General features: G+C 45.6%; 1 protein-coding gene across 1 annotated transcript; it reads right to left on the reverse strand.

Moving 5' to 3' along the window:
* Positions 1-17: 17 nt before the first annotated feature.
* Positions 18-9,463, reverse strand: HILPDA (hypoxia inducible lipid droplet associated). Its single transcript, XM_070369270.1, is given in 4 exon segments — positions 18-8,205; positions 8,208-8,276; positions 8,279-8,425; positions 9,286-9,463. Coding segments are annotated over 3 exon segments (186 nt in total). The 5' UTR covers positions 8,358-8,425; positions 9,286-9,463; the 3' UTR covers positions 18-8,167.
* Positions 9,464-15,267: the final 5,804 nt, after the last annotated feature.

Raw genomic sequence — 15,267 nt, forward strand, 5'->3', positions numbered from 1 at the left:
ACATTATACATGAGTGGTATAATATCATTTGAAGGTAGACTGTATTAAGTTGAAGATGTCTATTGTAAACCCTAGAAGAGAGAAACCATTAAAAAAATAATGAAAAGAGGTATAGCTAATAAATCAATAGTGGAGGTAAAATACAACACTGAAGAATTTTCAGTTAATCCAAAAGAAGAAAGAAAACAGTAATAAAGACAGTTAATGCTCAGTGGTGATTTATTTTTTAAAACTATTTTAATATATATTTTATTATTTTTTATTCTGGCTGCGCTGGGTCTTCATTGCCACATGTGGGCTCTTTGTTGGGGCATGTGGTTTTCTCTTTTTGCAGAACATAGGCTCAAGAGCACAGGATCCATAGTTGTGCCACACGGGCTTGGTTGCCCTGTGGCATTTGGGACCTCCATTCTCTGACCAGGGATTGAACCCAGGTCCCCTGCCGTGGAAGGCAGACTCTTAAACACTGGACCACCAGGGAAGTCCCTCAAGTGATGAATGCTGAGTCATCAAGTTGGTATAGGCTTGCCATATAAAGCAAATCAAGTTTGTTGGCATTATTAATACTCTTGTGTGCACAGCAGGACATAAAACAAGCATTGTAAGTTATAGCCATTTTATAATTTTAAATTTTGTTACAATTAAGTTTGCTTAGGAAAAAAAATCTCACATGTGTGCCGGGGTTCAGCCCCAGCTGATCCAGGGTATTCGAAGGAGAGACGGCTTCGGTGACCTATTTATTTATTTATTTGTCAAAGATATAAACAGTAATAGAATGAGGATAGCTCAGTAGGAAAATTCAGTGGAGAAAAGAAGCTGAGTAGCTTGGTTTACGCAGAAAATCAATATAACCCATGACACCAGGTTAGCTCTGACCACGGAGGCCGCAGGCGCCCTCTCGAATAGCGGAAGGTGCCCCACCTTAGACACCTTCTTGAGTGGGTCTTAGAAGCCCAGGCAAATAAATGGTCGCAGAGGATATCCGCGCTCCAGATGGAGACTCAGCTGGAAGTTGAGGGGAAGAATGACATGGGGAGACCAAGCGTTGGTGAGCAAGGCCCGTAGCTTTATTTTCAACAGGGGCTTTTATACCCTAAGTTACACATAGAGGATAATAGGGGATGCAAAGTCAGCAGTATTTGATCCTTATCAAAAACCAGGGTTTCTTTCCTGCAAATTTATCGTATACAAATGGTTTAGGTGATTTACATCATCTTATGGCCAGAAGGCCTATTAACATTTTATGACTCTTGACAAAGACTTATCAACAAAGACTTATTTTCCCTAAGAGTAATTATTTTAAGGTTTGGCACCATCTTCCGAAGATAAAATTGCATTCCTATAGGGCGGATGTGTAATGGGTTTACAACAAAGGAAAGAATTTATTACCTTAAGGGTCTAAAGTTACTAACACCAAGGCCACTACTTATTTTTTCTACATACCACTATAGTAATTAATACACATTCAAGGATACAATACAGGGGATGTGAAAACTTGGCAGCAAGCATTGGTTCATCAATGAAATCTTTTACTAGTTTTATTCTGACAGTTTCTAACTCTCTGAGAGGCTCTAAGCTATTTGAATATCTTAAGCTTCCCGTGCCTCTCGAGGCTGGGAGACTGTAAACAATCATATGTATAGCTGTAGGAGTCCGGGTAAATTTGTCAGGCGAGTTAGAGAGCCATCTGAGGGGTTTGGATTTAAACACTCCTAATTGCCCAGGAACTTTTATTAATTGGAGCTATAAGTTAACTCTTTGTCAGAGAGAGCGAGATGGTGGTAGGGGACAGCCCCCAGTAAAGACAGAGGTGAGAGCACAAAGCAATAAAGTAGGCAGACTCTGGTTTTTTGGGGGTAGATGCTCGAGAATATCCAGGGGGACTCCTGAGGCTCGATCCCGCCTTTGCGGATGCCGAGCCTCCTTCCTCATGACCTTCGTCACGAGTGGAATGTCTCTCCGGCTCCCAGCACATGTGCCCACATAAGAATTACCTCAAGGGTGATAAAACTCATTATTGACTTATTTTTCTTTACTGCACTTTGAAGAGTCCTTGAAAAAGGAAAAAAACAAAAAACAACAAAACCCATGATGTAGACAAAAGAGCTGCATACTGGAAGAGACCAATTAATTCAACGACATTATCTAAGTTACTTAGTTTCCTTCTGTTTCCTCTGTGGTAAAATGATAAGACATCACCCAATACACTAGCCACCAGCCACACGTGATTACTAAGCGCTTGAAATGTGGCTAATCCAAATGCAGGTGTGTTGTAAGTGTAAAATACTCACCAATACAAATACACACTTAGAACAAAAATAAAAATGTAAAACATCTCATTAATAACTTTTCATGTTGATTACATATTGAAATATTCTTAATGTATTAGGTTAGCTAAAATTTAAAATACCTTTTCCTGTTTCTTTTTTCTTTTTCATGTGACCACTAGACAATTTTAAATCATATATACAGCTTGCATTATACCTTTATTGGACAGTGCTAAACTAGATCGTATCTTCTAGTCCTTAATATTCTGATACTTCTCCTAAGTTTTAGGAGTGCAGTGCTTTAAACCCAGAAAGCATACATTTAAAGCAGTTCATTCTCTTCATTCCATTCCAGTAGATGGCACTAGAGTTACAGCTTCAAGCTAACAACTATATTTTAAAATAGTTGCAGTTCTCTAAACATGTGCTTAGTTTCAGCTCCATGCCCTTACTCACACTATTTGCTCTACTGGGAAACTCTTTCCTAACTAGATAGCCTATTCATTTTTTAAAAATTCAGATCCTCTGGGACATCCCTGTGGTCCAGTGGTTAGGATTCTGAGCTTTCCCTGCCAAGGGCCTGGATTCAATCCCTGGTTGGGAAACTAAGATCCCACAAGCCACGTGGCACAACCAATATAAAGAAATTAAAAATAAAACTCAGATCCTTAACATCTGTCTCCTGTCCATAAATAACTTTATGTAGCCACTGTCCATATTATGTATGTAGCCATATCATTCTATAGTAAGCCATGAAATATTGTTTACATGCATCCCTCCTTCCATCTTGCATGTTATCTGAGATAGGTAGTGATGAGATTTTAGTTGATGCCTGGCATCTGGCACGCAGTAGGTACTATAGGCAATGTTACCAGGATAGGCCAAGTTAGCAAAAAGCCCACATGGCAGTAGCGTAAGACAACAGAGGGGCACGTCCCTGGTGGTCCAGTGGTTTGGACTCTGCGCTCTCGGACCAATCCCTAGTGGGGTAACTAGATTCGACATGCAGCAACTAAGAGTTCACATGCTACAACTGAAGATCCTACATACCACAGCTAAGACCTGGCACAGCCAAATAAATAAGTAAAATACAATGTATTTAAAAAAAAGGACAAAGTTTTTTTCTGTGTACGTTACATGTTCATCAGGGATCAGCTGAAGGCTCTGCTTCATGACCCGTACTCCAGGACTACGTTAATGGAACAAATTCATCTAGAGCCCTGCTGGTGACTGTGATAGAAGCAAACAGGGCTTTGGAGGTTTCTGAACCTGTGCTTAAATGCACCAACCTAGAATCGACACAAATCATTTCTACTCGCAAGTTTCTGGCCAGAACTAATTATATGGCTCCATTCAATGCAAGGATGTCAGAAAGTGCGATTCTGTCATGTGCTTAGAAGGCAAGGGCAGAAATATTTGAGGAATGTTAATGATGACCTTTCCAGTAGTCATGTACGTATGTGTGAGTTGGACTATAAAGAAGGCTGAGCGCCCCAAAATTGATGCTTTCAAACTGCGGTGCTGGAAAAGACTCTTGAGAGTCCCTGGGACAGCAAGGACATCAAACCAGTCAATCCTAAAGGAAATCAACCTTGAATATACATTGGAAGGACTGATGCTGAAGCTGAAGCTCCAATACTTTGGCCACCTGATTTGAAGAGCCAATTCATTGGAAAAGACTCTGATGCTGTGAAAGACGGAGGCTAGGAGGAGAAGGGGGCAACAGAGGATGAGATGGTTGGATGGCATTATCAACTCAACGGAAATGAGTCTGAGCAAACTCCAGGAGATAGTGAAGGACAGGGAAGGCTTGTGTGCTGCAGTCCATGGGGTCACAAAGAATTGTACATGACTTAGTGACTGAACAAATGACTACTAATAACCCTTCTAGTCAACAACCTTTCAGCTCACTATTTCTCCTGCAAGTAGAACACATTTACTATATGTTCCCCCACAAAGGAAACAACCCAAGAATTCCCTTCAGTCACATCAAGTTCAAATTCAAGAATCTGCATGATGCACAATAGTTGCTATTGACAGTTTCAGATGTGGCTTGAGCTAGACAACGATAAACTAAAACAAGCCATGTGCCACACATCTCGGAGAAGGCGATGGCACCCCACTCCAGTACTCTTGCCTGGAAAATCCCATGGACGGAGGAGCCTGGTAGACTGCAATCCATGGGGTCGTGAAGAGTCGGACACGACTGAGTGACTTCCTTTTCACTTTCATGCATTGGAGAAGGAAATGGCAACCCAATCCAGTGTTCTTGCCTGGAGAATCCCAGGGAAAGTGGAGCCTGGTGGGCTGCTGTCTATGGGGTCACACAGAGTCGGACACGACTAAAGTGACTTAGCAGTAGCAGCCACACATCTAATGTACTCTGGTGGAACAGGGACAGGATAAATGAAGTCACGGGAGTGGGGACAAATGGAAAACACAATAGCCTAGTGACTGTGATGTTCCACTGCGTAGATGTGATGACAGCCCCTTACCTGGAGCAAAGGGAATAGTTCTTGATTAGCTCTCAATTCTGCTTCTTGGGAAGACATCCTTAGGCCATTGTTCTCTGTTTTAAGCTGCAAAGTTTTCAGGGTGGTTGCTGCAGTATAACCTAATTTGTCCTGACTGATAAAGAAATCAGAATCTAGAGGCGGGTGTTACATATTATTTAAAAAACAACACTTAATATGTATGAATAACTAATGTGGAGGGCAGCAAAGAAATCTTACTGGAGGCTAGAAGGTCAGCAATCCATGTTATACAGTAGCAAAACATTTGGTAAAATTGTGGCCTGCAGTAACTTAGATGTTATACTTTAATAATCTACCTAATAAGCTAGGAGAGTCAAGAGAATAGAATTTTAGCAGCAGAAATTGGATACAGTTGGCTGTCACTGACAAAGCACCCCAGGATGAGTTCAGAAGAGAATTGGCCAGCTTGCAAGAAGGTAAAGGGATCAAGAGAGACTATGGATGTCACAGGGGTTCACAGAAGCAACTGCTTCTCATCCTTAAATGCATGCTCAGTCGTGTCTGACTGCGACACTATGGACTGCAGCCCTACCAGGCTCCTGTCCATGGGATTTCCCAGGCAATCCCAATACCTTGGGTATTGTGAGTTGCCATTTCCTCCTCCAGGGCATCCCTAAATGGCAAGAGATAAAATGGAGATGCTTGGAGTGACAAAAATCACTCAAAAGAAAATTCAAACTCAGCTTTGTTGTTATGGTAACAGTCCTGGTTTGATCAGAACCATTCCAGTTCTTAACACTAAAAATCCAGTAACCAAGGAAACCCCTCTGCCAGGCACAGGGACAGTTTTTTACCCTACTCATCACATCTCTGTTGAAACCTGAGTAGTTTAAATTGTTTTAGAGCCAAGACCTTATTTAATTTGTGGCACTCAGTAACCATTTCCATTAAGCTAAACTGCTTGGGAAAGAGACTTCAGGTGCAGGTCTCCAACCAAAAGATGAAAATGCCCCAAAGTAGTTGAAAAGGCATAAGAATGAAAAAAGACACCAAATCTAAGAAAAATGTCTAGAAAAGGGCAGCTATGGCATGAAACTGCCTGAAATCAGAGATAAAAAGCCAACTATATTTCTAAGAGTACTCTGCTACCAAGACATGTCACATAAGCCCAGCCAATCACGAAAGACCAGAGTGCAATCTTTTATCATGTGCCCCGGTGGGAAGCTGGAAATACTTGCCAACAGCACTAAGAATTACCACAGCACAATAAATAAAAGTGATGCCCAAACCACTGGTTTCTGGGCTATGTGTTAGTCAGTCAGTTGTGTTCAATTCTTTGTGACCCCATGGACTGTTGCCAGGCTCCTCTGTCCATGTTATTCTCTAGGCAAGAATACTGGAGTGGGTTGCCATTCCCTTCTCTAGGGGATCATCCTAACCCAGGGATTGAACTCAAGATTCTTTACCATCTGAGCCACCAGGGAAGTCTGGGGTAGTAGCACTTGAGTTTAAGAACACTCAGGAAGAGGGCTTCCCTGGTGGCTCAGTGGTAAAGAATCCGCCGGCCTACCAATGCTGGAGACATGGGTTTGATATCTGATCCAGGAAAACCCCACATGCTGAGGAGGAACTAAGCCCACAGAACTATTTGAGCATGTGATCTAGAGCCTGGGAGCCGCAACTACTGAAGCCCACGTGCCCTAAAACCTGTGCTCCCCAAAAAGAGAAGCCACTGCAGTATGAGAAGTCCAAGCACTGCAACTAGAGAGCAGCCCCCACTCTCGTCAAGGAGCCCGCACAGCTGCCAAGACCCAGCACAGCCAAAAACAAAGAACACTCAGAAAATAAAACCGGTTTAGCAGAGGACACCATGCACCATTCTTACCCTTTAGCAAAAGTAAATCAGACTCACCATATACAAAAGGGCATGTGTACCAAGATGAGTGTGTTAATTACCATACGCAGAGGAATGAATATGCTTCAATATGGAGTGGGGATGAAGGAGGGAATTCAAGGAAAAAAAAATCTCCATTTTTTTGGAAAGTCCAAGCTGTTAGGTCTGAGAGAGCAGAAACAATCATCAGTGAAGCACAGACATTTCACCAGCTGACCTGGAGAACAATCAGAATTGAGTAGATAAGAACGCAGAGAAAAAACGCCTACTGGACTCAAGTCTTCTCCAGGGACTGAAGCTGAAAGATTGTCAGAAAGGACCATTTTTCTTTTTCTTTAGAGATGGATAGAGTCAAGAGAAAACTCTAATAGCCTTGGCCTAGGCTGGGACACGGAGAAGGCGATGGCACCCCACTCCAGTACTCTTGCTTGGAAAATCCCATGGATGGAGGAGCCTGGTGGGTTGCAGTCCATGGGGTCGCGAAGAGTCGGACACAACTGAGCGACTTCCCTTTCACTTTTCACTTTCATGCACTGGAGAAGGAAATGGCAACCCACTCCAGTGTTCTTGCCTGGAGAATCCCAGGGACGGGGGAGCCTGGTGAGCTGCCGTCTATGGGGTTGCACAGAGTCGGACACGACTGAAGCGACTTAGCAGCAGGCTGGGACAACTGGTTGATACAGGGCAGCCCCAAGTGCACCTGCCTCCACGTTCAAAGGTTTATTTACCTTATGTTTTAAACAAAGTGTTTTACATACTTTTCTGCTCCTATGCTTTAAGATGTGAAACCTCAGATGTGCACATTAAAACCCTTCCCTATCACTAATTTCAAGGGCAGGAGTCAACAAGACACGGAGTGGATATATACATTCAACCTTATTTCATTAGAAAAACTTATTTAAGCCACAAGGTGGCCAAAATGCCCTTGTCCCAAGCAGGTGCTATCATTCCTCTGTCCACTTCAGACCAATACATACACACACATACTCGCTAAGTTGGAGGAAGAACTTTAAAAAATGTAAAAATGAGAATGGGACACAGAAGACTCCACCTTCCCCCTTCCTACAGCCAACCCACACAACTCTTAACTGTTATCTGCACACAGAAGAGCTCTCATGGGAAAAAAGCTGAATACCAAGTAAACTGACTATAAGACACCCAAGTCCAAAAGAATTCTTGGCAGATGCTTAGAAAGTAGGATTGAAACTAAGACCATCTCCCAACAGCTGAAGTTCCAGCACAAGTCCTCAACTAAAAGAAGACAAAGCCAGGCTGCCCATGACAGCCAAGCATAGGGCAGACTGGGGAGGAGAGTGAGATCACTCCATTCCACAGCCACAGGCCACCCACTAAGATCTGTGATTAAACAGGCTTTTTCCAGAACAAGGAGTATCCAGATGAGGTTCTTCGAGGGCCTAGTAACAGTTAGTTCTCTGATAACACTGATGTGCAGCTTGCCTGCCCAGGAACTGGTAGAGCTGGCGGTATTTTGGACACTGTTCCAAGGTTATAACCAGTGGAAGGAGGTCTTATCACACCCCTCTGGATGGATGGTCTGGAAGGCCCTTGGGGGCTCTGTGTTGGCAAGCTGACCTCTGGTGGCCCAGGAGCTCCCAGGAGACAGGCTCTCCAGCAGGCCTCCAGGGACTCCATCAGTCCAATGAAGATGGAGAGCAAGGTCATCACCCCACCTAAGAGATAGAGGTTCAACATATGCTTCATGGCTTCAAGAATTCCTCTCCTTTGTAGAACAACACAGCTGACTTCTGCTTCTGAAAGGCCTCTGGATCCTGAGAAGAGAGAGCCGAGGTTAATCTCCAGCCTTCCCGGATATGCCTGCCTCTGACCTTGACCCTAGAGCTAAGCAGGTGGCCAGCCAGTCAGGGAGGCAGGGGCCAGGGCAGAATCTCCAAGTAAATTTACACTGTAAATGCCATGGCTCCCACCAGCTGTGGAGCGACTCAGCTTTTTGGACTAATTCAAGAGCATTCCTTAAAACTTTTACTTCTGCTTTCAGGTATAGAGAATCCCTGTTCCACAGTCCAGGGACCACAAACATTCCTGATGTAAAAACCCAGTTCTTTTTTGGGGGGGAAGGGTGCAGGGGGTAGGGGGGTCGATTGCAGGAATATAAGAACATGTCCTTGAGAAAGCAAAAGCAACCTGCCTGGAAATCTCCATCACATCTCAGTCAGGTGTAAATTAATCATAAACTTTTAAAAAGTCTAATAATCCTAACGGAGTAAAATATATCAAGTTCACTTATTTAACAAGTACGCCCTGAACACCCACAACTTGTTAGGCACCCCGGATGGCACTAGGGCCACTCGAGGCCCTGCAGACACGAACTCGGCCCTCATGCGCCTTCCAGTCTAGGGGGGACAGGCAAGAAAACGGGCAGTTCCTACAAGCAACAGGAAGGAGATGCTCGGTGTGCTCTGGATGGGCACAGCATGGGGTGGGCACACGGATCCTAGTTAGGGCCACCCCTGGAGAAAGCTGGGCGGGGTGGCTGAGTGGGGCCCCAGGTGGGGACGAGAAGGGACGCTCTCCACAGCGCAGTCCCAGGCGGGGGAACGCCAGGAGACCCGCGGGGCACGCAGCCCTGGGGATGGGGGCGGGGAGCCGGGAAGCCTACAAAGCCGCTCACCTCCAGGAGGAAGGGCCAGGAGCGGCCCGCTTGCTGTAATAACGGATCGCGCGGAGTCGGAAAGAAAGTCGACCCACGAGATGTCAACCCAGACGCCCCTCTGCAGCTAAAAGCGCAGCTTGCAGCGAAACTCTGAGCTGGGGCCACCCGGCCGATTTATACCCGCGGTGCGGCCAGGAGCCCGCGCGCGCGCGCACTGGAGCCCTGACGCAAGCTCGCGGCCCCGCCCCTAGGCGAGGGCGGTCTGGGGTCCCAGGCAGTTCTCAGCAGCTTCGGTCAGGGCTGTTTCTGGAAATAAACGCTGTGCGACTGAGTCACTGAGGTGGACATGGCACAAGGCATGTATGTTAACTTCAGCTGCCTTTTCTAGCTGCAGGAAACGTTTGAGGGAATCAGAAAGTCATTATTCACGCATACCAAGTAGATGGAAAACACACCTAAATTGATGCAATCCAAGGGCTCTCAGACTGCGTGGGATGAGGTCCGGCGGGCGGCTGGGGATGCATTCTTCGCCGCAGATTTCAGCAAAGCACAGACTGTCAGAGGGCCTCAGGCCCTCGCTCCACCCACCCCCCCACCATACTGCCCGTTTCCTTCATTCAGGAACTGAAAAGTTGACATTGTTTCACTTCCTAGAGGTAACAGGATTCCAAACGCCACCACCCCCCCGCCCCCCAGTCCCTATTCCGAGTTTTCTTTGCCATTGTATCTCTGGAATGGCGTCTTTTTACATCATAAACCCTGCTTTTCATGAGAGTTTGTCACAGTACCAAAATGTGGAATACACACCTGGCCCTGGTGTCTGAGCATGTGACCGAGTTCCTTGGCAGGCACTGGATGTGTTTTCTCGTGTACAATGTGGCCACGGAACGAAGTCTGAGGATGAACGAAAGTCCTAGGAGGTGACAGTCTAGGTGGTGGTTTAGTCCCTAAGCCATGTCCGACTCTTGCGACCCCGTGGACTGTAGCCAGCCAGGCTCCTCTATCTATGGAATTCACCAGGCAAAAACATTGGAGCGGGTTGCCATTTCCTTCTCCAGGGGAGCTTCCCGACCCAGAGATGGAACCTGGATCTTATGCATTGCAGGCAGATTCTTTACCGACTGAGCTACGAGGAAACTCCTAGAGGCTAGCTCCCAGACTGGGGGCTGAGGAAGCCTCATTAAGCACCACGCTCCCAGGGTGCTCCCAAACCTCATCCCTGCCCCCCCCACACAAGTCACTGGGTGTCGTGAGGGCACCCAATGGCTGATCTCGGGAAATAAATTGCTGGGGACACGCTGGGAATGGGGAGGCCCCTGGGGAGGGAATGTCCACGCCGTGGAAGGAAGGCCGTGGGTGGTTTTGCTGCCTTCCTCGTGGGGAGGTGAGGGGGCAAAGCTCCAAATTGGTGACTCTAGCAGGTCCCCGGAGCTTTAGGACTGTCGGCTCCGCTTGCCTGGACTGGACGAGCGACAACCCAGGCGCTCCCTCGGCTCCGCCGGCTCAGTGGAAAAGAGGCGGGACCAACCGGGAGTTGCCAAACCCCGCTGCGACCTTTCACCTACTATCCCGGCTCCGTCTGCTGTCAGAGGAGGAGGGGCGGGAAAGGCCGCCTAGAAGGAGGAAAGTTGCAGATGGGAGACGTGCTGGCAGGCAGGCAGGCACAGAGAAATTAACTTTTCTACTCAGCTTGCAGGAATTTTTGGTTCTTCATTAAACTACAGTTTCGTCTCTATTTTCGCTGGACTCAAGTAACTCTTCTGTTGCACTGTTATTCAGGAGGGGCTCCAGCTCTAAGCTATGAGGGAAGCCCTCAAATGTTTTAGTATATATACCTTTTCTGGTCATGTCCAACTCTTTTGCGACCCCATTAACTATACAGTCCATGGAATTCTCCAGGCCAGAATACTGGAGTAGGTAGCCTTTTTCTTCTCCAGGGGATCTTCCCAACCCAGGAATCGAACCCCGGTCTCCCGCTTTGCGGGCAGATTCTTTACCAGCTGAGCCACAAGGGAAACCCAAGAATACTGGAGTGGGTTCAGTTCAGTTCAGTTCAGTCGCTCAGTCACGTCCGACTCTTTGCGACCCCACGAATCGAAGCACGCCAGGCCTCCCCGTCCATCACCAACTCCTGGGGTTCACTCACTCACATCCATCGAGTCGGTGATGCCATCCAGCCATCTCATCCTCCGTCGTCCCCTTCTCCTCCTGCCCCCAATCCCTCCCAGCATCAGTCTTTTTCCAATGAGTCAACTCTTCACATGAGGTGGCCAAAGTACTGGAGTTTCAGCTTTAGCATCATTCCTTCCAAAGAAATCCCAGGGCTGATCTTCAGAATGGACTGGTTGGACCTCCTTGCAGTCCAAGGGATTCTCAAGAGTCTTCTCCAACACCACAGTTCAAAAGCATCAATTCTTCGGCACTCAGCTTTCTTCACAGTCCAACTCTCACATCCATACATGACCACTGGAAAAACCAGAGCCTTGACTAGACGAACCTTTGTTCGCAGTTATGTCTCTGCTTTTGAATACGCTATCTAGGTTGGTCATAACTTTTCTTCCAAGGAGTAAGCGTCTTTTAATTTCATGGCTACAGTCACCATCTGCAGTGACTTTGGAGCCCCAAAAAATAAAGTCTGACACTGTTTCCCCATCCATTTCCCATGAAGTGATGGGACCAGATGCCATGATCTTCGTTTTCTGAATGTTGAGTTTTAAGCCAACTTTTTCACTTTCATCAAGAGGCTTTTGAGTTCCTCTTCACTTTCTGCCATAAGGGTGGTGTCATCTGCATATCTGAGGTTATTGATATTTCTCCCGGCAATCTTGATTCCAGCTTGTGCTTCTTCCAGCCCAGCGTTTCTCATGATGTACTCTGCATATAAGTTAAATAAGCAGGGTGGTAATATGCAGCCTTGACATACTCCTTTTCCTATTTGGAACCAGTCTGTTGTTCCATGTCCAGTTCTAGCTGTTGCTTCCTGACCTGCATACAAAATTCTCAAGAGGCAGGTCAGGTGGTCTGGTAGTCCCATGTCTTTCAGAATTTTCCACAGTTTATTGTGATCCACACAGTCAAAGGCTTTGGCATAGTCAATAAAGCAGAAATAGATGTTTTTCTGGAACTCTCTTGCTTTTTCCATGATCCAGAGGATGTTCGCAATTTGGTCTCTTGTTCCTTCGCCTTTTCTAAAACCAGCTTGAACATCTGGAAGTTCACGGTTCAGGTATTGCTGGAGAATTTTGAGCATTCCTTTACTAGCATGTGAGATGAATGCAATTGTGCGATAGTTTGAGAATTCTTTCGCATTGCCATTCTTTGGGACTGGAATGAAAACTGACCTTTTCCAGTCCTGTGGCCACTGCTGAGTTTTCCAAATTTGCTGGCATATTGAGTGTAGCACTTTCACAGCATCATCTTTCAGGATTTGATATAGCTCAACTGGAATTCCATCACCTCCACTAGCTTTGTTCGTAGTGATGCTTTCTAAGGCCCACTGGACTTCACATTCCAGGATGTCTGGCTCTAGGTCAGTGATCACACCATCATGATACTGGAGTGGGTAGCCTATCCCTTTTCCAGCAGATCTTTCTGACCCAGGAATCGAACCCAAGTCTTCTGCATTGCAGGCGGATTCTTTACCAACTGAGTTCCTTGGTAGCTCAGATGGCAAAGTGCCTGCCTGCAGTGCGGAGACTCCGGTTTGCTCCCTAGGTCGGGAAGATCCCCTGGAGAAGGAAATGGCAGCCCACTCCAGTATTCTTGCAAGGAAAATCCCATGGACAGAGGAGCCTGATAGGCTGCAGTCCATCGGGTTGTAAAGAGTCGAACACAATTGAGTGACTTCTCTTTCTCTCCTGCCAGCTCTGAAACCACGCTAAGGAGTGTCCCCCGCCCTTGCTAGTTAGAGGCCTCGGGCAAATTCTTTAACCTTTAGGCACTTCAATTTCTCAGCTGTGATATGGGAGGTTAACAGTCCTTACCTGGAAATTAAATGAGTTAAACCACATGAAGGACGGAGAATGCTGCCTGGTACATGGAAAACGTGCTGTAAGTGTTAAAATTATCTGTATTCTCTACCACAAAACTCCCAGTGAGAGACTTTGGTCACAGTTGCCTATGTTCAGTGAGGCAACATAGGAATTCCACAATAACCCGTTGGGCTCTGCTTACTGTCAAGTCTAAAAGTTTATTCTCATAGAGCTTGAAGGAAGAGATAGGCAGCTCTCTGACAATTCCCTCTCCCCTATTTACTGCCACTGTGCAAACATCACGCTAGATGCAGAATACCAGAGTTTGGGTGAATATAGTCCTGTGATTTCCCATTTATCAATTACAAATATTCTTCTACATCATCTCTGGGTAGGTACTGGGCCTACCTATATCAAGATTCTTATCTGTTGTATCTGCAGGCCAAGTTGGTTAATCCTTTTGAGCCCTAATCTCCTAATCTGTAACATGAGGGAAATAATATATGAAAGAGTTATGAGGATTTGAGCTAATACATGTAAAGTATGTGTCATGTGAAAGTGAAGTGCTCAGTCATGTCCGACTCTTTGCAAACCCGTGGACTGTAGCCCACCAAGCTCCTATGTCCATGGGATTCTCCAGGCAAGAATACTGGAGTGGGTTGCCATTTCCTTCTCCAGGGGATCTTCCCAACCCAGGGATCGAACCCAGATCTCCCGCATTGCAGGCAGACGCTCTAACCTATAAATCTTAGCTATTTTTATTAAAACGAGAAAGGCAAGTTCTTGTCCTAAAATAAACTTGTCACCTGGTTGGGTAAATAAGATTTAAGATAAGTAGCAACCCACGGCCTGGGTAAAGTTGTGGTTAGAAATCAGTCCAACTTGAATTTGAATACTGCTCTGCGATTTGCTAGCTATTGTCCTTGGGCTTTGCTTGCTTCAGTCTCTTCATTTGTAAAATGGAAATAATAATAGTTTGTACCTACTGAGATTATTATGAAGATTAAATAATGGGTGTAAAGTACTTGGTATAGATTAGGGCAAAATGTATGGTATTTATTAATCTAATTAGCTTCTGTTACTGTTTTTGTTCAGTAACTAAATCATGTCCAACTCTTTGCGACCCCATGGACTGCAGCATGCCAGGCTTCCCTGTCCTTCACTATCTCCCAGCGCTTGCTCAAACTCATGTCCATTGAGCCAGTGGTCCAACCACTCATCCTCTCTTGCCCCCTTCTCCTCCTGCCTTCAATCTCCCAGCATTAGGGTCTTTTCCAGTGAGTTGGCTCTTCACATCAAGTGGCCAAAGTATTAGAGCTTCAGCTTAAGCATCAGTCCTTCCAATGAATATTCAGGGTTGATTTCTTTTAAGATTGACTCGTTTGATCTTGCAGTCCAAGGAACTATCAAGAATCTTCTCCAGTACCACAGTTCAGAAGCATCAGTTCTGTGGCGCTTAGCTTTCTTCATGGTCCAACTCTCACATCCAAGCATGACTACTAGAAAAACCATAGATTTGACTATATCAACCTTTATCAGCAAAGTGATGTCTCTGCTTTCTACTATGCTCTCTAGGTTTGTCATAGCTTTCCTTCCAAGAGGCAAGCATCTTTATTCATTTTAAAAATTTGCTTGTTATATTTATTACAGTGTAGCTACTTTACAATTTGTGTTAGGTTCTGGTATACAAAAGAGTGATTCAGTTATATGTGTGCATGCTCAGTCACTAAGTTGTGTCGGATTCTTTGTGACCCCATGGACTGTAGCCCGCCAGGTTCCTCTGTCCATGGGATTTTCCAGGCAAGAATACTGGAGAGGGTTGCCATTTCCTTCTCCAGCAAGTGTCTGTTATTTTCATGGCTGCAGTCACCATCTGCAGTGATTTTGGAGCCAAAGAAAATAAACTCTGCTACTGTTTCCACTTTTTCTCCTTCTATTTGCTATGAAGTGATGGGACCAGATGCCATTATCTCAGTTTTTTGAATGTTGAGTTTTAAGCCAGCTTTTTCACTCTCCTCTTTCACCTTTA

This window comes from Bos mutus, chromosome 4, assembly GCF_027580195.1.
Source record: "Bos mutus isolate GX-2022 chromosome 4, NWIPB_WYAK_1.1, whole genome shotgun sequence".
NCBI classification, from domain to species: Eukaryota; Metazoa; Chordata; class Mammalia; order Artiodactyla; family Bovidae; genus Bos; species Bos mutus.